This window comes from Anarhichas minor, unplaced genomic scaffold (assembly GCF_050575085.1).
Source record: "Anarhichas minor isolate MPS153535 unplaced genomic scaffold, ASM5057508v1 ptg000018l, whole genome shotgun sequence".
NCBI lineage: Eukaryota > Metazoa > Chordata > Actinopteri > Perciformes > Anarhichadidae > Anarhichas > Anarhichas minor.
In genome coordinates this window covers 11,916,325-11,943,483 of record NW_027466464.1, presented here as the reverse complement: position 1 = coordinate 11,943,483, position 27,159 = coordinate 11,916,325, and the positions used below count along the sequence as shown (strand labels likewise).

Genomic DNA, 27,159 nt, shown 5'->3' with positions numbered 1-27,159 from the left:
CGTAACACAACCTGACCATGCATCGGAGTACCTGTTCTTCCTGCAGAATGCCTGGAATTGATCCGACCTACTGTTTAGTATTGAACCAAATGGCTGAAGAATAACTGCTTATGCCCTTATTTCTGCAGGATAGTCCTCTTCAAGATTAAGAGAGGAAGTGTTGAGACACCAAAGATTGACTTTGGCCGATGTGATGGCTCGGCACAGCTTGACAGTGTGTGTGGGTGTGTGTGAAGTGAGCACACTGTGGCTTTTTTGTCATTGCGCAGATTATAGAGGAGCAGTTCCACTGTACTTTACCATTGTTCCTTCGCTCTTGCTCCGTGCGACTTCCCTCTGCAGGCGAGCCACGGCCAGCTTTTCCCTAAAGGAGAAGAGGGAAGAGAGAAAATAAGAGTGAGTCAACGGGTGATCGTTGTTTGGTGGGTGACACAGGCGGGATTGACACAAATACTTTTGCATTTCAGTGGCACTTATATTTTTGAGTTTTCCGTTTCTGTTCTCAAAAATGTCATTCTAGTCGAGGGGAAAACAAGCCTCGTCTTTGTCTATCTTCTGCTTAACAGGAGAATCCTCACAAGCCTGCCAGAAAATCAGCAGACACACACACACACACACACACACACGGAGGAGACGGGGTCGTCGGCTTACCACGCAAAACAGAGAGCTTGCAGTTCTGTCTGGACAAAAATAGCTCAGAGGAAACAAAAAGCAGGGCATCCTCGCGCCAGACCTTACACGCTGACACACACTCATAACAGACTCTCACACGCGCACACACATGTGAACCAGGCAAAACAAAGAAATAGACTGTGCACGTCCAATCCGTTTCCCACGTGAGGGCATTCCAGACTTTAATGGGATAAATCTTGGCACACTAGCACGGATAATAAAGAGCCCTGTTTCATGGCCCCTCCTGAGGTATCACAACTGAAAACAAGTGAGACACTGCTCCAGGACAAACCAGCCTGCATCTGACAGTCAGAGATGAGACTGTTTGTTGAAAGCTTGTCATTCTGCAAGTGTCTGAAAGTACAACAGATGTGTTGCAGAGGAAAACGTTTGCTCGAATCTTTACAATCAGCTGCTTAAAGACCAGAACATCATTATTTCTAAAGTCAAATTCTGCATTAGCATTCATAAAGATGTAAATATGGTGCTCTAAATGTCAACACATTGTTTTGACACAAGGGGCACATGATGTCCGCCGATTATCCCCCTTACATACATGGCATTAGGTATGCATGAATGAATGAATGCATTCATTAGCCAATATTTAAGATGAGACATACTTTGTTGCCCCTAAAGAATTTGTGTTGTTGCTCACATACTGCTTCCAAAAAACAAATATGAGGTACAAATATTCCAACAAAAAATATAAAAATCGACCACAAAAAAGAATAAAAGTCAATAAAGCATGTAGAAATGATTAAACAGAAAAGTTACAGTATAAAATCTAGACATCTACAGTGTATGACAGGAAAACTAGGATGGAAGTTTATACGTTTGCTGTCAAAGTATTGTTGTACAAGAGTACAATAATACATCACACACACACACACACAAAGCCCCCTAATATGGGACCACGGGACCTAATAAAGGAGTGTATACAGCAGACAGCCACAAGTAATCACAATCACCTGCACATTTTTCACATTTCTTCACTGGAGCAGACTCCCAAACCCCTTGTCAACCTCCCCCAACCCCCAAAATAACTCATGACTAACATCTCCTCCGCGCCTTTGACAAGACATCATTGTTTCTGAGCGGCTTACCTGTCTCAGAAAAACCCCTGGTGATTAAGAGGCAGCTGGGGATGTTTGGTTGATGGATGAATCCACTGTCTGGACTGAAGAAAGCGTTCCGAGCTATAACTAACTGCCGGTGGAAGCCATTCCCACTGCCACTCTAATGGGACCAGACTGAATTAGGCAAAGCCGAGCCTGGCACGCCAAATATGAAACAACCGGTGTGGTGGTGACAAATCCGAGAGGACGTCAAGCAAGGCTGCAAGACATGGGGTGTGTGTTTGGGTGTGTGTGTGTGTGTGGGTGTGTGTGCGTGTGTCTACATTTGGGCTCGTGTGAGAAGTTTGTGTGTTTGTGCATTCATAAATGTGGGTGTGGGAACATACATTCATTAAAGTCAAGGTGTTGTTCATGTGTTTGTGACCACTCGTAAATATGTCAGTATGTGTGTGTGTGTGAAAGTGTATGACGGCATGCTCCACACCTGAGACTGACTAATACACTCATGTTCCAGTTACACAATGTGTCTCTACCTATTACGACACACTGCATGTTTCAAACCATTACACTACCTGGAGAAGAAGAAGAAAAATGGGTAATGGAGGGAGGGGGGGGGGGGGGGGGGGGGGTCTGGATCGTCTCACTGCAGATATTGTTTTGCTTAGCAGGACCCGCTTGGCATTCCTCCAGTCTGTGTTATGGCTGAGCGTCAGCCCTGTAAGGGGTTAAGTTTCAGGCCACTTATGTACAGGCATGTTCCAGGAGCAACGGAGCATGAGCCAACTGAGCGCGGAGAAAATCATCGCCAAATATAGAGCAATTTGACATTGTGTTAAATATAATTATAGTAACTGGCACAAGTGGTAGTCAAAACAGTCTTCTAGTATAAGATGCTCACCAGAGACATTTGCCTCCAGTTGGCGCTGATGTGGAATAATAATAATAAAGTCATCTGTATTCTGTATTAGATGTTTAGAGCGATATATTCCGCTTTGAGTTGTAAATTTGCATCGAGATGTTTCACCAATAAATTGTGTGTCAGGATGCAAAGACCGATGTTATAATGGCGTCTGGAAAAAAGGTGGAAAAATCATAATTAACGGGATAGTTCTGGTGTTTTGAATGGGGCTTATTCAGTACTGATCCAAAGTCAGTGGATCACCTGCAGGAGATGGATTTGAAGGAACAGACAGGAGCAAAGTAATGTACTGTGTAATGTCGACGTAAATAAAGAAGAAAAAATCAATATCAGTGTACGCTATACAACAATATTTAAACTTTGATATAATCAGTTACAATATTGTCAACAATAAAGTCTGGGTGAGAGACGAGCAGGTAGACTGCTTGGCCAACAGTTTTTCCACATTACATAAACTTTATTTGGACGTAAAATCATAAAGTTACAACCAGCAATGTCTGTAATAACCACTTATTGCAAAGGAGAACTGGAAGCTCGAGCTGTTTGTCTATTTGTGCTACGCTGTATGCACACCGTGTATATTTCACACTTGACTGTGACTAAATGGGATGTATTTCAGGCCACAGTCCATGCCTTTATCCCGTATATCCGAGCATGTGATGAAAGCATAAGCTGACAGTTGACCGTGTATACATTCCTCCTCCTCCTCTGCTGTTTTTCTTCTTCTCTGAGCCCCAACTTAAAGCTTGGCCGAGTGAATTCCAACAGCCAATCATGAGCAGTGTCGACGTGGACCTCCAGCAGTTCTCAGTGAACTGGAATCACCTGATAGCACCAGAGGCCTTACCCCCGCCGAGCCTCAGTGGAGCAAGCCAAACCAGCTGACAGGCCCCGATCTCGAACACCCCCCCTCTGTTCCACACGCGCACATTGTCTCTGGTGTTACTGTTTCTATGCATCAAACGGTAATGCAGCAAAAGGAAATAGGATGTCACACTTCTATGACATTACACCTGGAATTTAAGGTAAAAACGTACTGATTGGACCTTTAAAACAAGGCTACTTCCTTCAAAATGGACACTTTAAAGATACAAGTTAAGGTTTAGCACAATGTTATACATGAACACACAGCAACTTCCTACCCTTGCTTGCATACAAATACAAGTTTTCTTCTCATACTTCTAGTTGACACCATCTGCTGTCCACCCGCACATCAAAAATCATTTCCCTTCATTACAAATGCAAATCCAGCAGCATCAAAAGCTCTCCATCCCTTCCTTTGAGATAAGACCGACAGCACAGAGTGATCATGACACCAGCCTTGTTGCATTGGCAGCAGCTCAACCCCGTTTCCTCCACACATTCTCCTCGCTCAGACACTGTGCAAACCCCACTCACGCTTCCTCCTCCAACTCACGCTGAGACGACGCGCCGGTTGTTTGCTTCAGAGCGTTATGGCGACGTCGGCGGCATGCAAAGACACGATCTGTCAGGGCTGAGGGAGGATCAATCACAACGAGAGCATTCGCCAACCTGAGCCGACATGTTGGACACATGCGCTTTGAACTGCATTGTGGGAGGCAGACGTTTAGCTGTGTTTTCATGGCTCCTGCATACAGGTGGTTTAATCCATTGTACATTGTTTGCTGTTAAGCACATAATGAAAGAGAAAAAAAGAGCTGTCTCTTGGTTTCCTATTTCCCTGCAGTACTGTACACCATCTCATTATCAAGTGTGGTTAATCTCTCTTCTGTGTATGTTAACAGATGAAACACCACATAATCCTTCAGCCTGTTCCCTGCAGCAGTTACTCATACCAACATAAATACAAGCATCAGGATGTATAAAAGATGCAAACCATCTTTCCAATATTGTCATCGAGGCTTACGGCGAACTAAACATTTCAATCGTTCTGAACCACAAATGTACACAGAGTGGTCGGCAGGGATGCATAAATGTTTGGATGAGAGCAGAGCTGCCATGCATTTATGTATTAGTGTCTGCACTCCTGCTGGGTTAAGAGCCCTGACACGCACGCAATCCCCGTGGCCCACATAGGGCATCCTGTTCAGAGGGACTCTGGCTACATTTTGGCTCCAACTCCGGAGTGGTCATTCCCATCCTTAATCCGCCTACTGCTGTGTTATGTAACCTTCTGCACCCGTCCAATATTTCACCCCAGCCTCCAGTGTGGGACAATGAGCTTACCGAGGCGTTTGATAAGTTATAACATCCAGCCCAGCCCGACAGGAAAACAGAGTTACAACTGCCAGGAGGTTGAGATGGGATGAAAAATGGCTTTGTCAACTTGACGCTCTAAACATGTCAGAGTTTATAGTTTTAGATCAAAAACTGAGCCAATTTATCAGGTTTTGGCGCCACATGGATTAGTCCTTAATTTCATTCTTTTGTTAGAATCTGGAAGTTGTGACAGCTCAGGATTGTGCACAAGTTCATTTTTAAGCATACATCACGTCCAACCTCACCATCTTGTATTAGTCCCTGTTTTAATATCACATGCAACATCATCAAATTATTGTTTCTTTAACATTTGAATGATCCTTTCTGCAGTCAAACCCCAAACACAGAGACCGCATCAAAATCAGCCCGCAGTGTAAACACTGCTTCAAGCGTCTGAGGGGTGGGGCTCGCACATCTGTGACCGTTCAATCGGTCCCGATGCATTAGGAAGGTCCAATCAATCACCAACAAGATGCCGAACGGCGGCCTGACCTGCGCCTGTTATCACCGCCTCACCCACAGCTGGTTCCTGACCTCCCGCCTCCGGCCACGGACCCCGTCTGCACTGGAGGGCAGCGGAAAAACAGGAGCCACATGTCAGCACCCCACACACCAAACCCGCCCAGCCAGCCAGCCAGGCACAATGAGCTTTACCTCGCCACGGCAGACCATCAATTATTGACGAGGTGAAATGTGATGAGGTTCTGCTGTGAGCAGAGAAACAAAGAACACATGCCTTTCCTTGCTGCCATGTGGCCTTGAAATGTTTTTACTTCATGAAAAGGGACTTTTCTTATCAACATGCTTTGTTCTCTGTGCTTCGAAGAAAATTCTTCACATTCTGTACGTTGTTTTTATACTATGTCGGAATGCAATTACATGTATATTGAACTATGACAAATAAAAGGATGTTGATGACAAATATAGTCCTATCACAAGAGTGCTTAAGAAAAAGGCTGTTTTGGACACCAGAATGTCTCGCGACAATGTGGGTTATCTAAACACCAAGACATAACGTGAGACGTATTCATGCTTCCTGCTAATGTATGGAGTCGTGTGTTGGCCTTTGTTTGGACAAGTGTGCACCGCACTGAGTAATGCAGTCAAACGAGTTGAGATGATTGCGATTAGCAGGATTTATCCAAAGTCAACAACATGTTGAATGCTCTGGGTTGTTTATCCTTTCCCTCTGTGATAACATCAGCGCTTTAGGAGAGCCTTAATTACACTGCTGCACCATTACTGTATTTTTTCTGACAAGAGGGACTTGAATGATTTCAGAGCAGATGATTGATGGATGCAATAATAAGATTGCGTGAAAATGATTTGTAAACAGCGTAGGAAAGTTATCTGCAAAATCAGAGTGAGGGCAATGGTTTAAATGCATCATTTTGTAGGCCAAAACCAAACGCGTGCACTGGATCTGCAAACTTTCGAAGCAGCAAAAATCAGACATGAGGAATCCTCCGAGACTCCTGAGCTCTGAGGAATGCACTCGCCAAGGATTACCCCTGCCCTGTCTGTCTGTCTCCCTAAATGTTTTCTCATTCTGCGAGCACGACCTGACCTCAATTGTTTCCGAGCCACAGACGCATTCCCGTCCAGACGAAAGGAAACATTGCGGATGAGCAGATGTGCTTTAAAAATGGCCGCCGCACCCGCCCGCCCGTCTGTCGAGAGGGTTTACACCAGCGCTGCTCGTGAAGAACGAAGACGGAGCTAGACGCCAACATACAAGAGGCACTCAAACATGCATGAACACACATGTACAAACACACCGGCAAAGATATGTGGAGACATGCACACACACACACACACAACTTTGAATCTTTTATGTCCAAATCATAAAAGAGATGACTCCAAACTGAGAGGATGCACTGTTGCTGGACCTGAACGACCACAGATATGATGAAGACAGATATGTCGATGTAGTTTCACTCCTCACAAAGAGAAAAAAAACCTTCAGACACACCTTGTTTTGAAATCCAGCTCTAAAGGTATTCCCAGCCACACGCTCAGATTCCAACAGGTAATAATCCTGTGCGTGTGTTTAAGTTGTTCCAGTGATGGTTGTCTCGATTGAATCACACACTCTGACACATAATTGAGTTTAAGTAAAGCTTCTTTCAATCCGGTAACTACAATTACCTCATGATTTAGGAGTTAACCTGTGTTTTGTGAGGTGCACTCAGACACAGACTGTTTTTCTGATTCGGGAATTCGGCCAAGATCCATTTAAACGCCTCAGCAGATCTCAAGGATCAGAAGGGTCAGAAGGATGATGAGGACGGGGTTTTTGAAATGAACCACTTTTAACGACATGGCGTCTGCGCCAAGATTGTCGGATTGTCCGTTTTGTAAAGATACGAAAATTGTCTGACACAGCCTCCCCAATTCGGTCGGAAAGGTGTGGAAGGAGGGGTTTGAGACAGTTTAGAGTAAAATCTGTCGATTGCAAAGAACGTCAGAGAAGCTGATGCACACACTTCTCAAATCTCACCAATATGCTGTGCCACACTGAGCGCTAAATAAGCCAATTGGTTGATCCAAATTGCTGTCAGGCGGTCGGTTGGACACAGAAGACTGGAACTGAACTGAACGTGTTAACATTATGCCCAAAGGTGCCAACAATGTTCTTGCATGCTATTGTGAAGCTCAATATGAGGTAGTTTAATCAAATCAAACGCTAATTCAGACGCCTTGACATGCTCAGTGGTAAAAAGGCACACATACACTTTTAGCAAGTCACACGTTTCATCCATTGTTCTGTATTTTACGCCCTGGCTGGCCTGGTCTGAAGTAATTAGGGAACAGGGACTCATATTTACTACTGTACCATAATACTGGAAGGTTCTGCTGACTCATGGAGACTGTGCAAAGGCGATGGGGTGTTTCACACCGGCTGTCAACACATCGTTTTTAGAGAGGCGGGCAAACAGTAGCCCTTTACACAGGCAAACAAATGGCCGTTTTACACACAATAGAAACAAAGGTACGGTAAATAGGAGCACTCGAACCTACGGGTCTGCCATCTCTACTGCTACACAACCCCGAGTGCAAGTTGCTGGGCAGCTGTTGCAGAAGCCATACGCTTATTTTGCGCTGCAGACAGTTTCTTTACAGAAGTCATGTGTTCAAATGTGTTTGTTGCATCACTAGATTTTGTATTTGCCTTTCATTCCCTCAACAGACTGCTGAACTACCACACATTTATACTTCCTAATGGGTGAAAATTGAGAGATAAAGGGAAGATACAGTGGGTACGGAAAGTATTCAGACCCCTTTACACTTTTCACTCTGTTTCATTGCAGCCATTTGCTAAAATCAAAAAAGTTCATTTTATTTCTCATTAATGTACACTCAGCACCCCAGCTTGACAGAAAAAAAACAGAAACGTAGAAATTTTTGCAAATTTATTAAAAAAGAAAAACTGAAATATCACATGGTCATAAGTATTCAGACCCTTTGCTGTGACACTCATATTTAACTCACATGCTGTCCATTTCTTCTGATCCTCCTTGAGATGGTTCTACTCCTTCATTGGAGTCCAGCTGTGTTTAATTAAACTGATTGGACTTGATTCGGACTTGTTTTTTTCTGTCAAGATGGGGTGCTCAGAGATTAATGAGATTAATGAGAAATAAAATGAGCTTTTTTGATTTTAGCAAATGGCTGCAATGAAACAAAGTGAAAAATTTAAAGGGGTCTGAATACTTTCCGTACCCACTGTATGTTCCCCTCTATGTACTTTCAGTTACAGGAATATTGCCATAGCATTCCCGTTCTGGCAGTCTGGTATGCTGGTAATAAAGTAATTTAAGGCTACTGCTCTCATTGTTATTCACTCTAACCAAATACGAGTTTGACGAAGTGGCTGAAAGAACTTAAATACAACAAGAGAGGTGTTTGGACAAGAGTTTTACTGCAGGTGAGCTTCTCCAGCAGCCTCCATTCATTTCCTCTCCAGCTGCGCCAACACCTCCAGCCACTGGATGAGGGCCTGCATTTTTCTCCCACTATTATCTGTTGATTTACAGCCAAAATAGTGGGGATCTGAAGTTTGTTGACATTCCCCGCCCGGCGCAACCTCAAGTACGACACTGACCCCCGTTCCAACCTCGTAAACGGCTTGCTCCGTTGAAAGCATCGCCGTGACAAGAGAAGAAATATGAAACGGGAGGGAATGCTCACAAAGTAATTTTGACTGCTTTGATCTACAAACTTGTGAGATGCATGCGTCTATGAAAGTATGTCAGCAGGAAGGCTGTGTATAACAAACAAGGACAACACCATATTATCTTGTAAACTGTTGGCATGCAGCACTGCGACCTAGAAAACTAATCCAATTTCTTATTTTCCGAGAAATGAAACACTTGTTGTTTTTTTAAGATATGAATATGCAAGATATAAACAAAAGCTTTTATACAGGGAAAACAAAATGAAATGTCTGCCGTCATCCAAATTTTTTTTATTTAATTCAGTTCTGACCGGAAAACAGGCAGTTTCAAAGCAGTAACTGCAAAAACAGCCAGTCTTCGCACCTTGGTGAACTCACATGGAGCGAGTTCATCCATTTAGAAACCACAAAAATGCTCCGTCTCTAATGACATCACTTAAGAGTCAGCAAGGGTGTCTGGATAAAGCTTTGTCTCCCGGCAAAACAGTCAGTGCATGCAATAAGCCATTGATAGCTAGCAAATAAAAGCCTTTTATTGGTTATAAATTGTGTCGGACCATTGAACTTTATGTTTTTCCTGAGTAACATTACTCCAAGTTTAGCCAACAAGAGACAGAAAAGACATCCGATAGTCCCATTTCTCTGGATTTCCTCCTTGTTAACATTCAGTGAAACGCAAAGCGTGAACTTTCAGCTTATATGCAATGTGTTCTGGCTCTTTGAATCAAAACTGTGCAACCTGGAAAAATGTGAAAATCCTTTATTGAGCTTTTTAGTTTGCTGTATTTGCAAAAACAGGTCCATACTAGCCTCGCAGAGCTCTGCAGGACTCTTTTTAAAGTTCCCACGTGCTGTTCGTGGGGGAAGATAAATGTAGAGCAGGCTAAGGGGAGGAATGCATTCAAAGCACCCTTAATTGAGCTGGATGGCCTGCAGTCACAGAGGCAGAGCGTCTCAACAAGGCTCGGCCTGGCGAGATCCCGAGATGTGCCTCACATGTACACATCATTAAACCGGCTGCCTTGGCTGACGGCTCCACGGTACCAATGAGCACTGCAGAGACAGTGGGAATTACATGGGAAAGTTGTCTGGACGGAGCTCCCCCCCCTCCCTTCAAAATTAAAGTCCCCTGGCTGTCAATGAAGGGGAAGTGCTCCCATGCTGAGGCCCACTGGGCCGGCCATTGAACAGGGGAACATTCCGCAGTAATTCAGGTTGACCTGGACCCAATATGCTAGCTGAGGGTCACCGAATACAGAGCGCCACATACAGGGAGGAGACCAAAGGAGAGGAGGAAAAGTTGGAGAGATCGGATGTAGAGGAGTGAGAGGCAAAGTGACGGACAAGAGTTTTAAGGGGGTGGAAGGAAATACAAAAGCACACGTCTCAGTATGACCTTAATTAAGTTGACTGGGCTGGTGTTTAGGCTAATGATTATCACTTTAGTAATGCTAACTGGCATCCACAATATCCCAGTGCACACTTCTTGTGGAAATTGATGAACTTGCTTGCGTATCACACAGCTTACAATAACATGTAGGCCTCAAATGTACAGCGAATGTGCTTGACTCGTGACATACCTGCTTGAATGTAGGACGCGTGATGTAGCAATGGTTGAATGAGAACATGGCAGCAGGGGGGAAAATAATAATGTGAAGAAATGGTTGCACTGCAGCGTTGTCGGGATGGAGAGAATTACAGTTTTAATTCTATAAAATCAAATCCCTTCACTTGGCAATCCTCTTACGCAGTAATCCCCAGGTAGGTTTCAGAGGCCAGCGGGCTCAAACTGCTCAGAGCAGCGACACATCTGCCCTGGTGGCGGGATGATATCACCGGCTGCTCCTCTGCTCCCAATAAAGGCTTTAAATGGACACTGTCGAAACAGAAACTGGACCAAATGGCTAAACTGTAGCCTTTGGGAAGTACAGTAATGATGATTGCTACTGAACGTACAATCCCAAAACACAAAAATATAAAAAATAACTGAGTCAGCACTACTGAGGACTGGTCAGTAGATTACAGTTTTAAACTTGCATAGTGGATGATGGGATGCATTACATTTTCCCTCATGTCAGAGATTTCACTGACCAAAGCACTGCATAAGGAGTTTATGAGTCACATGCTTGTTGTTGATACTTGGTGTGTACTTGGTCACAATGGCAAGATTGTGAGTTTGACTTCCAGTTTCCCACTGTAAAACACTTCTTGTTAAAAGATCCGCCTAATATAAACATTCGCTATCAGGCAGTGTCACGTGTGTAAAGTACTAGGAAACACTTCTCAGTGTATTTGCCCTCTAGTGCTATGATGTTGGATGTTATGAGACTGTGATGAATGCAAATGAACATCCCACTGTTCTGATATCATGAAAAGTAACTTTTGTTATTTATTTATTTATTTATTTATTATTATTTTTATTTTTTTTTTATTTTTTTTTTTTATTTTTTTTTTTTTAAATCAGACTTTATGCGTATGATGTTGTATCGTATAACCAGATTCTTGCCCTACTTATTTGTCTACTGTATCCAACATCCATTGGCATCTCCCATTATAAAGCATCCATTACATGGAGGATGCTATTTTCTGCTCTTGTGTTGGGAAGCACCAGTTCCAAGGGCAAAAGAAACTCAAAAAAAAGAGACATGGCTTGGTATTTCTCTCTGGCACTTTGACAACACCAAGAGAGTGATGATTCCTCCCATACTCTCCCATGCTCTCATTTTCATGTTCCCTTGCAGTTCTGTTTTTAGAGATAACAAACCCAGCTAAAAATATCCAGCCAGTGTCCTGCATCCTACATTTGGCATCCTTGCTGCGTTGGTTGCCAGCATCCTAGCCTCTTTTTGTGTACTGTAAATATGGCTGACTATGAGGAAAGACCCCTGACCCGCTGTGACATTGACATATGGACACTCTTACTGCAGCACTTCACGCCACATTAATAAGGAGCTGCAGAGAAGCTGATCATAACAGAGCGGCCCCATAATCCATATTCCCCACCACTTAGCTGTATCCACACCCAGTTCAACACCAGTCATTCTAGTGTGGGATTAGTGGGCCGGGTAGAAAATCTTAATCTGCCTGAGAGAGAGTGTGAGGAAAGAAAAGGAGCAGTGGGAAGAAAAAAACATGCATTCCTGCACATTCAAATCCCCTGCAATGCCCGATTGTTTTACCTCTGCTTAAACGACGGGTATCCGTTTCCTTCCGTTATCAATCAGAATCAAAGAGCTTTACGCAGCCCCATCCATATACTGTTGCCACTAGCAACAGGATTTAGAGCAAATCAGAGATAATCCCCTGCACATGTGTACAATGCTGCTATATGAAATATGTCTCCTCTGGGGATTATTAAGAAAATTGCTGCTCAGGTCAAAGTAAAGACGACTGAAGGAGGTGCAGCCGTGAGCAAAAAAAAAATCTCAAAGGTGCAAGGAAAAGCTGAGTGTGCATTTATTCTTCTGACAAAAGACAAAGTATGGCACACATGAAAGGACACCCAGGATCCCCGAACAAGAACAATCACTCATCAAGACAGTCAAATCTTGCAGTTGCAGAAGAAATAATGCAGGTCTGTCATGTCATGTGTGCCGACGACTGTCCGCTTCTTACCCTGGAGGAGATGCAGCATCCTGGTGCATTCAGAGGACACACATGGTAATCCACCAGCACGCTCTCCTCCTGCTCCGCAGCTGCTACCCACTGATCCCGCAGATGATAAAGTTTACGTCCACAATGCAGCACTGCCAGCCGCTACACTGCTCCCTGCCTGCCTCTCGACTTGACTGAAACTGCCTCTCCTCCCCTTCTCTCTTTCCTCTTTTCTATGTTCCCTCAAGCACTCAAAAACCTTGCTTCCCTTTCCTCCTCCTAGTCCTCGCTGCGTCTGTCCTCTACCCTCCCTGTCTCTCTCAATCTGGCGACATGCATTGACTCTCCCGACGCTGCTTCCCTCTCCTCTCCTCTCCCTGCATACACCCTCCCTCTGCGCTATGCTTTCTCTCACTAACACACACACGCTCAGAGGCTCCTCTTCACTCACAGAGCGCTGTGTGCCTCCCCCCCGCCCACCCCGCCTCTGGCTTTATCTCTCTTCAGAATATTTCTCTCCTCAGTCCGTCTCTGCTTCGCTCTCTTTCTCTCTCACTCTGTCGCCGAGTCTCTCTCCGGCTCTCTCTGGCTGTGTTCCTCCTCCGCGGGCTTGCAGGACGTTTAACATGTGTTCAGGGAGACGGCTGCTCCGCTGCCTCTCTGAAGGTGGCTCTTTCCTCAGGGGAGGAGAAGCGAGGTTTTGGTGGGGGTTTGTACGGAGGAGGAGTTTTTGGGGGGGTGACAACAGTGTTGAGGGGGTTTAACTCCAACAAGGGGACGTGAAGAGGCTAGAGGGAAGCCGGCTTGTGATGTTGTACTAACTGGGCTCTTTTAGAACAGAGGCAGGAAAGGTGACAAAAAGGACAGAAGAGGAGATCAGAAGTGCAAAAAGAAAGAACAAGAGTTTTTCCACAATATGTAGGTGTGATGAGTTGTCCAGCTTGAAGGCAAAAAGCCTGCCATCATAGAGAGAGACAAGATGTGTGATGTATGAAGTCATTATGAAGGAAAGCTCCTGCACCACCTGGACAATCACTGCATAAAGTGACTACTTGATGGCGTATCATAAAGATAATAGAAATGACATTGTTGATGTCAGAAACATGTGGGTTTAAGATGACAAGCACTTTGTTGGAGGAATACTGAGGCCCTGATCTGATCTGGCTCACTTTCGGCCCTTCATTCTTACAAAGCCAACTTTCTCCAGTGGATGAATCAGAAAAAACTGGCTTCACTTTTTAATGTAGACAAGGGGCACAGAGCTTTTGGAAAACAACGCAGAGAAAGAAAGACACTGACAAAGGACGACCGAGGAAGAGATGAAGATCAAGAGAGTGAAGGACAGAATGTGAAAGCCAGAGAGAAAAAAAAGGTAAAGCTGAGGGAGAAGTGCTTGGGTCTGCCTGGACCGAGTGACGGAGCAGGCTCCAGCCCATCTGCTGCAATCACAATCAGTCTCAGCTGAATGGCTGTGACAAACTGCAGCCTGGAACCTACAGCCTCAACCAGGCAGGACGCCTGCAAGGACTGAGGGAGATGAGAAGGGGGGATGAAGAGGCAGAATAGGAGGGGGGGCACTCTCTATTGTCTGCTCCCCAATAGGACCAGTGCGAGAGGGGGCGGGCACCGGAGGGGTGAAAGGGGGAATTAAAAGGGTCCTGGTGACAGCAGCGCTCAGTTAAAGAGGGGAAAGAAAGGACAGTGCTGACTTAAAGCCGGGGCCATCGCTGCCACTTCGCCCCACATTCAATGTCACTAATGTCCTAAATGAACAATGACACTAACCATGTGAGAAATTTGTTTCCTGGAGAAGGGAGGAGAGGGGGGCTTCAAGTTGAGGGAAGGTGGAGCATAAACATGCAGGGATGAGTTCTCACTCCTGGGGTTTGGAGGTAGATTATTTCACGCTGGGAAATCTGGCTTCACCAAACGGAGATCATAAAAAATTGACACGTCCTGTCAAGTTCCCGTCATCAGATGCCTCATAAAGCTGGCTGCCACATTCCCATTTGTCATCGTAAAACTCAGGAAAGATTCATGAAGCCGGATTACTGCGTTTGTGACCGAAATGTCACGCAGAGGCGTAATTGTGTTTATCATAAGCGCAGCTGTCTCGCAGGGAAATCTGAATATAGAGCGGCGGGTGATTCGATTCTGAGAGCAGGTGGTCACCAATTAGACACTATTGTGCCGGTTGGGTAAAAAAGACAAATGGACGGCTGAGTCAGCATTAACGCATACATATGCGACGTAATCAAGAAATATTGAGGGCAGTGTTCCATTCTAATTTGATCAAGAGCGAGCGGCGATCGTTGAGCGATGGCTCTCGCCTGCAGGGCGACAAACAGACAGCAGAGTTGGGTAGCCATGGTGTTTGTGTTTAGACAGTCAAACCTTCATCTCTCCTCTAATCAGGAAACAACCAGAGTTTGTTTGCTCGGCTTCGTTTTCTCCCTTTTTAACTTCGTGATTAGTCTTGGTGTGTGTGTTTGTATAGTGCTACAAGTGTGTGTCTGTAGGAACTTGTGTGCACACAGTGTGTGTGTTTGTGCATGGGTTTACAAGCATATGTAATGTGTGGGTTTGTGCATGTATGCAACAATAAATGTGCATGAGTGTGTGTTCATACAGTATGTGCACATATAGGTTCTCACAACCATAATTATGTCCATTTATAACATTGTATACGAGTCTGTATTTGTAATATTCATGCGCCTATGAGTGTGTGCATGTGTGTGTGTGTGTCGGCCCTGTGTGCTGAGTGATCTGCTGAGCTCATTAAGGCGCTGCTTATTGCTCTGCCAGGGGTGTCAGTGACAGATTCCACTGTTTGGAAACACTCGGCCGCCCACACAGCCAGCCTGGCTCCACCACTGTCACACACACACACACACGTGCACACACACACACACACACACGGGCTAGGTTAGCATTCCTCAGGGAGGAAGGGGGGGGGGGGGGGGGGGGGGGGGGGGCAGGACGGTAGTGGGACAGTGGCTGGAGCGACGACGGGTCGATATGGATTCGTAATGGGATGCAGGGTGGTCTGAGGGAAAGGGATGCTCGTAGTTGTGGTTGTGAGCGTGTGTTCGTGCACACGCGAGCGCACACTGGAAACGTGTGAGTGTGAGCACCTTTGAACTGTGGTGAAGAGTAGCCTCGGTTAAAGGGACGCTAGTGGTTGTGGTAGTATGTGTGCAGTGGTGGAAGAAGTATTTAGATTATTTACTGAAGTGAAAGTAGCAATTCAGAAATGTCAAATTACAACTATGTATCCTGTTACTTTATGTAAATTGTATTTTGGGAGCTTATTTGTGGAAGGCTTTATCACATTTATGCATTTTATTCTTTTCAAGTCTTTTAAAGACCAACCTGGCAAACATCAACAAAATCAGTGAGAAAATGACTCCAGAATGTTTTTCATAGTGCTGTTTTTCTATTTATTATTCAAACTGGACTTGATGGTTCGTATTTCATCACAGTGATATCTTTGGTCTAAAGCCTAAAACCACTTATTCTGGCCCCTTTCAGAGTGTTAAATTATTGATACACTGACATGTAGGCATCACGTTGATAGTGTAGCTGCTCCAAATGGAGCTAAATTAATTCGCTTTAAGCTCCAGGGTAGTTTAATCTGTTGCAATTAATTATATTTTAAGAGCTTATCATATATTTTGTGTCAGATAAATGTAGTGGGGCGAAAATTATAATATTTCATACATTCCCTCAAAAGTAAACAAGTAGTACTTTGTTACTCTGTGTGGTTGAATGTACAAACATCCTGTCCAGGGCTCCAGCCATCCGCCACACTCTCCTCAAAGACATTTATCCTCTGCAGCTTGATCTCAGATGAGCGACCAGGGGTGACCAGCGGGGGGGGGGGGGGGGGGGTGGGGGGGTTATTACTCGACCGGTCTAGGTGTGTGTTCCCAGACAGACATTAATCACACAGGAGGAGAAGAGGAAAAACTACGTTCCCTTCCAGTCTCTCCAGCATGCTGAAGACGATCAGCTCGTACGCTGTGTTTAAGCTTAGACAAGCTTCTGAGAATAGCCATTAAATGTCTGATACAACCGAGGCAAAGTAAGGGGTGCAAAATCATTTGGAAACACATCAGAGGTAGTATGGCTGCTTACAATCCATCCAGGAGATACTTAGCTGTCAACATGGCTAGACTCTTTTTGGGAAGGGGGGGGGGGGGGGGGTGCTTTCTGTATCAAGACGAGCAGAGGAAATGCCAAGCTGTAGACAGGCAGTGTGTATGTTTACCCAACACAGGCCCACTCAAGATCTACACATCTCAAAACTCCCAGACAGATGCAAATCACATGATGGGTCACGCTGCAAGAGTCCCTCCAGAGACGGAGAGTGTGTGTGTCATTTAACTTCTGTGTGGCAACATGAAGAGTGTAATACAATGAATGCGATAATGCACCTCTGTCATGTTTCATTAGGCAGGGGGGTGGGGGTGGAACGGGGATGGTGGTCCAGCGATACATCATTTTCCTACTTGTGAGGAAAAAGTCATCAAGACTGGAACGAGCAGGATTAACGTTCCTGGAGTTCATCTTTAATTAATCTTCAGAAAATCTTTAGGAAAATACTTTCCTTGTGTGATTATGGTAAACAAATGGGGCTATTATAGCATGACTAATGTCAGTGGTATCCTGTACCTCACACTAGGGCTACTGTTAGTTCTAGTCAAATTAACACCACATTTTTACAATCACAAAAGCCTGTTGTTTCCCGTCACAAGGAGGTCTTTGCTTTATCGTTTTTTTCCATTAGCATTTACTTATTTCACTGCTCACATAATCACTATTTAGTGCCATAAAGCAACCAAGCAGAGTTAGTAGTACACAATGAAAAACATAGATATATGCTGACATTTGGGTCGGATAGATTTGAATCGGCAATGGTGGTTGTTTAACAATGAAGACAACAACTCAACCAATGACCGACAACCATGGAGGTAGCTGCTGGAGGTAAATACTGTGGATGCAACCACTGTGACTTCCACCAGCCAAAACCACACAGGATCTATCAACAATCCAAACCACACAGGATCTATCGCTCGTCTTATCTCTACGTGAGGATGTTTTCCAAATCTCTCTGCAGCACACATTAGTCAAAATAACTTCACGCTTTCATGAGCACAAAAGGAGCCATAGCACATTCTCACAACAACGATGCAGATAAAACAATCTTTTCATTGCACAAAGGAGAGAGAAACTCAACAGAGGCTAATAGACCTGAATGTTGTGCGAACCCTCGTTCAGCTGACGATGCCAGAGTGACTGGAAATCAGATTAAAAATGTTATATTCTAAAACAATGCAGAATAAAACTGCTTTTCCTACAGAACAAGACATTCAAATTAGTGCCTAAGAACTCAGTTAACAACAGTGGTAATTAGCTATTATGAAAGACTGAAACAGCCTCAGCTCTTAAACACAGCTAATTGCTTCTAGGAATGCAGATAATACCCCATTCAATCCAAATGCCAAGAATACGTGTCACAAGTCCTATAAAACAGTGCATATGCATGTTGCGAAACCACTAACAAAATGTGATGATTACAACACTATATCTGCAGGGAACGGCTAGATCCATTATGCTAAGTAGGATTTTTTTTCCAAAATAAGAGTAGTAGACAGCTGCTTAGCTGGGGGGGGGGGGGGGGGGGGGGGGGGCAGGAATAGCATATCACTGGAAGACTCTTAGTGTGCATGGGAATGCAGCTCTGAAATGACCTTGAGGAGCATCAGTAAAAGGCGTCATTAACCCATTCGATTAACCTTTTCCTCTCATAAGCTCCATAAAATTGATGCATGTATTTTGGCCGAGCCTGGACTTTTGCGCATGAATCAGGGCTGGAGCGCTTGGCGTTTACGGGACTCGGGAGACGAGTGCATCCAAAGCCAGACAGACTTAGTGAATCTTCGTCGAGATAAAGTGGCAAGCGTTGACTTGTGTCAGATGGCAGCAGCAGTGTCACCTCCTCGACTAATTGCTTCAGGGAGTTCATCATCATGTTAACTCCTCACTGACGGTGAAAATCAACAAGATGCTACTCCATGCTAACAAGCAAGCTAGATGGTAGATGTTACTGCATTGCTTATTTTAGAAAAACAAAGACAATCTTGAGGAAAACCACCCACTGATTTTCTCTGTTTCCAAATTCCACCAGTGCCTGAAGGTTTCACGGATTGATTTATTTACCCACTGAAGGCTCCTTTGAGATGTTTCAGAGTCTGGACTCCCGGGCCGTAAAGTGACCTCTAATGGATGGATTAGGCTAAGTCATTCACTTCAGAGGGCACACAAATATACTTTGAGAGTGTATTAGATCTCTTTGGAGCTTAGCATGATCAAATTATTGCATTAGACCGGTCAACTTATCCAATTAAAGTTGTAAAATGCATGGCTCTCGCCCAAGCGAGACGGCAGACCCTTGGGGCGTTGGAGGGTTTGCGGGAGGCTATCCGCCTCATCGACGGGGCAGACCTCGCCACATACTTCAGCTGGGGATTACAGCCTTTCATCTTGCTCAGACTGCCGGCAGCACACAGCCGTCTTTGAGGCCAGATATGCCTTGTAGTAACATCAGCAAGGTCCAGATTTGTGAAGCTGTTTCCCAGCTCCGTGCGCCTGTGGTCTTTTTCTCCCATGAGTACGCACACACATTTTTCCTGCCATCCTCTTAGGAGTGCAAGGACATTTTTTTCCATCAGTCCCCCAACTGACAAATTTAGGGGAACACTCAAAGTCACTCAAAGTGCTTTTAGAGACTTTTTTGAAGTCTTAAACCTCAGTTGAAACAATTGTTGCCATTTGTATTAGTTGCTCTGTGATATTAAAAGCTTAAACAATTAGGAAATGTTGGAATAAGATTATCCAAATGACTCAAAGGGAGTTATACTGATGAAGGACAGACATTCAAAATAAACTTTAAAAAAACAACAACATACAGTCAGGTTTTGATAGTTGCTTTCAAATTCACAATCCAAAATTTAATGTTAAACAGTTACAGGAAAAAAATGATCAAGTTTCAATTCAACCCACTCGCAAATTCACTTACACAAATAAAGTCCTATTAGCTATAATCCCTCAGATAAGCGCTCATCTGATCTGACCTCCACTCTCTGCCGTCTTCGAAGCACCATTGCTCTATGAACATGACAAATAGCTTATTGATCAGCAGATGTCGTCCTAATGTCCTTTCGGCTTGGGGCTGCAGCTGCAGCCGCCTGCTTCACGCAACCTGTCCCAAGCCCCTTGGTTCTCCAGCTGAGTTCCCTGCCTCCCCCTCCCCACCTCCCACTCGCTCCATGCGGGGCCCCCTGCCTGCCGGCCACCCTCCTCATCCTCCAAGGTGTGGAAGGGGTCACAGACAAACGCCATCTGCTCCGGCAGGCAGAAAATGGCAGGTGAGGCCAGCTTCGGGCCATGTGACCCGATACTGGCCACACTCAACCCACTGAAAACAAGGTCAGGAGAAGATTCAGGGAAACACCAGCTCAGCAGAGTTACAAATCAAGAGTGGGATAATATGTGGACGCAGAGATAGAGCGGGAAAAAAAAAAAAAAAATCTAATCTACATTGTTTTAATCCACAGGGAAGATTACGCAGTCACGGTGCCTTGACACAGCAGCTTGTCAGAAAGAGGTCATGCAAACTAACTCCCCGCCCGTCATGCTTTTTAACGCTGCAGAACATCCATATGTCCCTCGTACACATGTCTGTCATTCAGCAGAAGTCTGTAATAAACTATTTTCCATCAATTTACAACTGTGTGTCGCCAGCATTTCAGAGCCACCACCAACGATACTGTAAACCTTTAAAAAGACATTTGATCATACTTAATGATTGCAAACAAATGCTGAATAACTGGAAACCCCGGGTCAGCGTCCTACTGTACGCTGCATCGAACGTTGCCAAATTAGGATTTGCTCCATCTGATGTTGACACTGTGCCGCTGAGCCTTTGTTTCCGTCTGTCAAGGACGTGGTCACATTGAATAGAGGGAGCAGGAAAGCCCGGCCAGCATCCCACTGGGGTTTTGTGCTTCATCGAGCAGCGAGGCTGCGACTGAACGCGAGGGACTGTGTGACAATCTGTGTGTGCGCGGAGCTTTAGGATGTTGAGGATGCAGCAGATGCTTCCGACAGACAATCACAAACAGAAAACTATCTTTAGTTCATGTATTCATGTTTTAAAAGAACTTTCGTTTTTCAACACCGGCAACCTGTTGATTTGAAATACGCTCCAATGTTAGATACTTCATCTTTTAAGGCTCAGAATCTCCCTTTTAATGAGAAAAAACAAAGATGCATGTTCATTTGACACAACAGCAGGGATATTTGAGATATCATTAGTAACTCCAAAATGTAGTCTGGTTTAAAAAGAAGTCATGATTGTCAAATCTGTGTACTTCACCAGCATGAAACTACCCCATAATATGTCACAATGAGAGACATGAATGCAGTGGGTCACTGGGTCACGAAGTAAGGATGCAGAGAACCAGAGGAATGTAAGGGCTTCTCTTTCTCCTGTTGACGGATTGATGGGCCCCATATTCTGAGGGGTGGAGGGAGACATCTATAGCGTCGTGAGATGCTGCTTAATAAGGGGAAGGAGGCGGGTTTTTTTAGTCTCCATCTATGTTTTAGATGAACAAAAGCCTTTGTGAAGTAATTTATCACTGTCGACACTGAATTGACCGACACTGGAAAAGAAATGTGTACAAATCCTGCCTGGTGGTATGGTGTTTCTGAAAACTGTGCCTTTCAAAGACGTAAGGGATTTTAAAGCACTGGCTGAGTATGTGCTAGTTTCTTTACAGCGGTTAGATGCTTGCATCTCAACAGGAGGAAGCACTGGTGCTCAGTGGTAGCTGGCATTGTCACCATATTTAGCACTTACGTGATGGACTCTGATCCTTTGTTTAAAAAGATGCACTTCAAATGGCAAATCCTACTTTCAACTTTCAACTAAGTTTACAGCAGACAGCTTCTCCCTGGGTGACAGTAAATCCAGCTTCATCGGGTCTACGAGGAAGAGGCACATAAACCTCCATCTAAAATTCAAGTCAAACTTGTGGAAAACAGGAAACGATAAGCATTCAACCAAATGTCAAACATGAACTACAGGGCTGATCGTGGTTAAGACAGCCACTCCAATCAACGGGAGCCACTACAAGTTCATGGCTTTGAAACCGCTTGGTCCTCTGGCCCAAACGCAGGTCAGTCCCTCCACAGACACTTTGGTCTTTCTAAGTGGCCATTAGGTCACTCCGGGTGTCACCAAAGATGACTCCCCTGTGTTATAAAGAGGGGTGGCGATGACATAGACGGGAGGGTCATTCCTTTACACATCACTTCCTTTATTAAAGGGCTGCCCTGGCCTAGTAAAGGGGATGGTCAGTGGTCATCCATCCCCCCTAGCCACCCACCCTGAGACCCTTTTACCCCTGTGTCCAACCCCCAGCCCCTCTCTGCTCACTCAGGGGGAAAATTACTTTGAGCCGGGAGAATATATCTCCATTGAGATGGAGAGAGGGTTGTACAAAAGAGGGTGAAGTTTAAAAAATTGTCTCTTCTTTTTCTATGGGGGCAGTGCATCGCTGGAAGGGCTAGAAAGATAGGAGCACGGAGGGGACAAGGTCATTAGATTGGCATCTCCATAAGCTCTTCATTCCCATTGTCTGGGCAAATATGCTCCGAAGGACCTCCATGAGAAATGCCCCCAGTCAACCCCACACTGGGACCAGAGTCTCCCCTTTGTCTGCCACTTTTTAGTGTGCTTCCAGCACAAAAAGCATTTCTCAAGAACAGCGTACAAAGCTTGTCTCGAGCTCAAAACCAAACAACATTGTTCTGCTGCCTGCGGTCGGGAATGGATTGCAGGCAGCTGCTGATGTCCTTCGGCAATAAAACATCTGCCCAAATATCTTAGGAACCTCTTACCTTCGGACATTTCGGCGTTCCTCGTCAAGCTGCTTGAGAAGCTTGTCAATGCATGTGTTGGCGTCCATGTATTCCTGCCAGGAAGAGATGAGAAAAGCCAAAAGTAAACAACGGAGTCAGTGTGCAAGCGCTCACACTGAATACAGGTTAATTGGAAACTCAGGCGAAGTCAACCATCATCCTAAACGTTGATGCTGTATAATCGTGTCTGGACTGTGTTTTTGTTTTCATAGATGTGTGAAGAACAGAACAGAAGTAGTTTTGAAAAGGTGCGATTAATCAGTTTAGTCTCTCTTTCTCTCTGCGTGTAACTCCAGGAGCAGCTCTGGGTAGCGGCTGGCCCAGAAGCAAGCCCAGCTGTGTAATGTCAGCTGGGAATAGCCCACACTCACAAGATGTGTGCTACTGAGTTACAGCATGGACCAAATGAGCTAAGGCTAAGAGCAGAATGGAAAAAACAGATGTCAGGATTTCTTGGCTATGGCCTAATGATTTGCCTTATAGTGGTCCGACTACATAAAGCAGAAGGGGGAAGTGCATCTGTAAGAAATAGGACACATAGTACCTCAACCATCTGGGTTTTCAGATATTTGAGGTCTACCTACAGTACATAACACAGCCAGTTGTGACTTGACGCTGTCAGATCAGTGCGATCTAAGTTTCAGACTAATGAATTAGATGTTAGCTTGACAGCTCATGACGCATCTCCTGGGTAAACGGTTATCTCACTGGGACAGATGCTCTTCATTGATTTCTAGACAGTCTGGTCATGTGCTCGCAAAGTCTAATTGAATAATGGGGATTCCCATGAAGAGGTCACAAGTCCTGGAATCTCAGTCTACAAGGAAAAGTAATATCTGTGAGCCATTTATTTCTCTGCCCTCTGTTTAGACCAGAAAGTACCCATAACAAAACCTTCTCTCCTATTCTGTTTTTTATATCGCCTACCCCTAAGCATCTGTTTTTCTGTGTTTCTGTTGCAATCTCAGTTCTCTAATTAGTCGCTGGCAAAGATAAAGCCCATCCGTGAAACACAAACGGATTCTTTTGAAAAATAACTTTTGAAAACACAAGAAACCAAAACACAAACACTGTGCCTCCAGCAACCTTTCGGAGGACCCCTGTTGTTATACCCTGAAAATGAAACATTAGCATGTGTGCAAATAACAGTAGGTCTATATGGAAATGAAACTTTTGGAACAATGAGACTTATCAAAACAATGCATATTTCTGGGGAATTTCTGTGGATCGGGTGGATAAAAATAACAGAGCCATATTACCATTTAATGCAATCATGAACAGCATCACAACAAACAGTCTCTCCACAAAATACGATACATGTTTACAGGTCACTGTGTATCTTAAAGCCTTTATCACAGCTGAAGAACTTCTAATTATTTGCCATAGACAGATTCTGACCTCCATATGACCCACCTCTGGGGCCTGACCAGACTTAACCTCTTCTTCCAGTACTTCTGCCATCACTGCATGGAGCTTTTTTTAACCTGTGGCCTCGAGAGAAAACTCGCATTAGGCCAGATGTTATGAAGAACAAGCTCTGGTCTAAATACAGTAAGTGCAGTTGTTTAGCGTCTCCGCTCCTCCCAGGGTGCCGCTCTCTCCCACTGCTGCTTCTCAAGCAATTATCGCACTTAATCTCACTTCTGAGACCGCCACTCAAAGACACCCATCACCACCACCACCAGCTCGCCCCCGATGCCAGAACATGGCAGAGGCCCAGGCGTCCTACCGAGTCGCCAGTCAAGGGCACTTTGGGTGACCATTAGGCAAACAGGACCGACGCCAAAGCGCGACAACAGATCAATGCTGAAAAGCGTGGTGCAACATTTTCCAATTCCTGTCAAACTTTCCGCTATTTAAACAAGAAAGACATCAAGTCCTAATCTCGCCATCATCATCATCATTAATTTTGACTTAACGATAGGCGATAAGTCCTTCATGTTTGGAAGGCAACCAATTGCAGTGTTAAACAACAGTGCCCCAAAGCCATCTGCTAGTCTCAGAGTGCCACTCACACCCAAGCTGGAAAGCCATTAGCGCTCAGCTAAGTTCCCAAAGTTACATTTACTGTTGGCTCCAACAGCAGTTAATCAATAGCAAAACCACAGCAAATCATTCTCTTGGTGCTTTTTTGAAGTTGTCCTAACTTAGTGGGTGGATGGGATGAAGTTGTGAAATCTTTGTCTTCCAAATATCAGACAGTGGTGTTCTGCAGTAACAGCAAGCCTCGTGCATCATTAAATACAGAATACAGTCAAAACCAGCTTCATTCTCACTCTGCCATCTCATCAAGAAAAATGTGTGACTTTTTTTCTCAAGCAGACAAGAAAAACAGTCTGGGGTAAAACGTCCGTCTCTGAAAGACCATTAGCAACACGATCCCATAAGGAGTTCGGCTGCCGCACAAAGGGGAACCTTCTTCGTGAGAGCCCCATGTCAGGGGAAATATTTACAGGCCACATCAAACGTGAAGTAAAGCTGCCTGAGTCTGTGTTGTCATCGCGTAGACCTCTCCTAATGACAGGGCACTGAAATAATCCTCAGCGCACATGAAGGAATGCAGAGAATGCGCCGTGCTTGTTGTCATGTGAAATGGGAGGGTATTTAAAGCATGACTCGTATACGTAATGCCGCGTGTTATATCTTCAGCCAGGCATCATTTCTGACGGTTTTACGGCGCGAGTGATAGCTGCACGGTTCCCATGAGGCCCAGGTACTCACGTGTAGACTGAATTTACTGACTTGAGACTTTATCGGAGGTACATTTCTCAGGACCAGTGCTCTCTCGCAACTGCAGTACAGCCCAACAATTCCTTACAGTGGTTAAAATGTCCTAAGAGCTGTAAGCTCTTAAGGAGTGCGTAATCACCTCCAAAGTACACTAAATCATAAAGAAGCATTTAAAAACTTCTGATATACTTTCCTTGACAGCAAGAAGAAGTGCACTCACAGAATATACCTTCAAGATACTTTTGTAATATTTTATGTTTCCCAAAGTCAATATGCTCATTTTCATACTCAGCACAAAGACCTGGTAAATTTGATTTCCAATTGTCATTTTTTTCAGGAACTTTTCATTAAAAGCTAGTATTTGACAAAATATATATAGATATATATATCTATATATATATGCAGTTATGATGTGAGCAGGGGCTAAGCTATGGTTAACCTGGCAGGTAATGTGTTTGCTGAGGTTCCTCTATGACCACAGCTTCTCTGATGTTTATCCGCCCATGTTTACTCATGTGTGTGAGAGCGTTTGATAAGGACATACTCAGTAGCTGCAGACGGCTGAGCCCCCCCCACCCCACACCCGCTTCCTGCTCACATCTAGTCCCCTCCAACTGCTCGTGTGCCTTTATGAAATTTTTAAATACGAGCACCGTCCCCCACTGATTTGGCACTGAGGAGCAGGGATGGGGGTGGAGGGAAAAAAAGAAGACACACTTCTGTTAAAATCCACACAAACAGACAGTCTGACTGACACACAAACCAAATGCAATCTGTTTAAGATCAATGGTCCAGATTCTTCAGTAATAAAACATCAGATGCATTATTCATCCACATGAGGCCGGCTGGCACGCTTTGCTCTTCCACACATTCTTAAAGATTAAGAGGGATGGAATCACATTCTAGACTATGTCTGGTTCTTATATAGTTCTCTTTGGAGTCGACTGGAAAAAAACAAATAAACCTTAAGCTAGATAAAACTCTGACCCACTGGTGTGAAGGTCAAGGTGCGTTCCTTGCTATGAGGAGTTCCCTCCACCACCTTGATGTGTCAAAAGATCAGAGGCTGGCGTTACAGATAAGACACCTTGTAGCCCCTGAAGTGAGCTCTGGGGTCAGGACCCTGCCAAAGACAAGGTCACAACCTCTTCCCACTCCATCCTCAACCTATCTCTGCTTGCCACGAATTTTGCACATACCGATGACATGCCAGCGTGGCCTCTGGGACTTTAAAACCAACTGCAAACCCTGAGCTGCAGGTTTGACAGAAAGCGGAGCTCCCACATGGGCTCCTGCATGTCAAAGGTTATGCAAATAGAATGTAAGATTCCTCTCTGCGTGTATTTTTATGGCACACTTGAGAATGAATTACGACAGTGACTTTCCAAGGTGTTGTGGATATATCACATCTGATACGACTGTTAGTCTTGGCCTCCTGCCAAAGATACGCCTAGGTTTGCAGCCAAATACTCCTGCCATCCAATACTCCAAAGTTTATGTGCACATTGTTAGCAAAGATGTACACGTAGCAAATTTAATCAGCATCAATGAAAATGTATTCCCGTATGCCAATGTAATTCAAAATGACTGTGATCCTATCGTAGCGAGGTAATGAAATAATCAGCATGACTAATGGTGTCTGCCTGCAGATTTCTTGAAACCTGCCTCTGCTTGTAGCAGGTCTCTGCATATCAGCCAGCCTCGGTTAAATTCATTAGTCTTATCAGCATGTTTTGAGGCTCGGTTCAGATGATCCGTCG

General features: G+C 44.6%; 1 protein-coding gene across 1 annotated transcript in view; it reads right to left on the bottom strand.

Annotated features, from left to right (window-relative positions):
- The window catches only part of LOC142952943 (nck-associated protein 5-like), a 111,300-nt gene that overhangs the window by 53,281 nt on the left and 30,860 nt on the right, over positions 1-27,159 (bottom strand). The window contains 2 exon segments of the mRNA XM_076094986.1: positions 301-364; positions 22,649-22,722. Coding sequence (XP_075951101.1) covers positions 301-364; positions 22,649-22,722 — 138 coding nt within the window.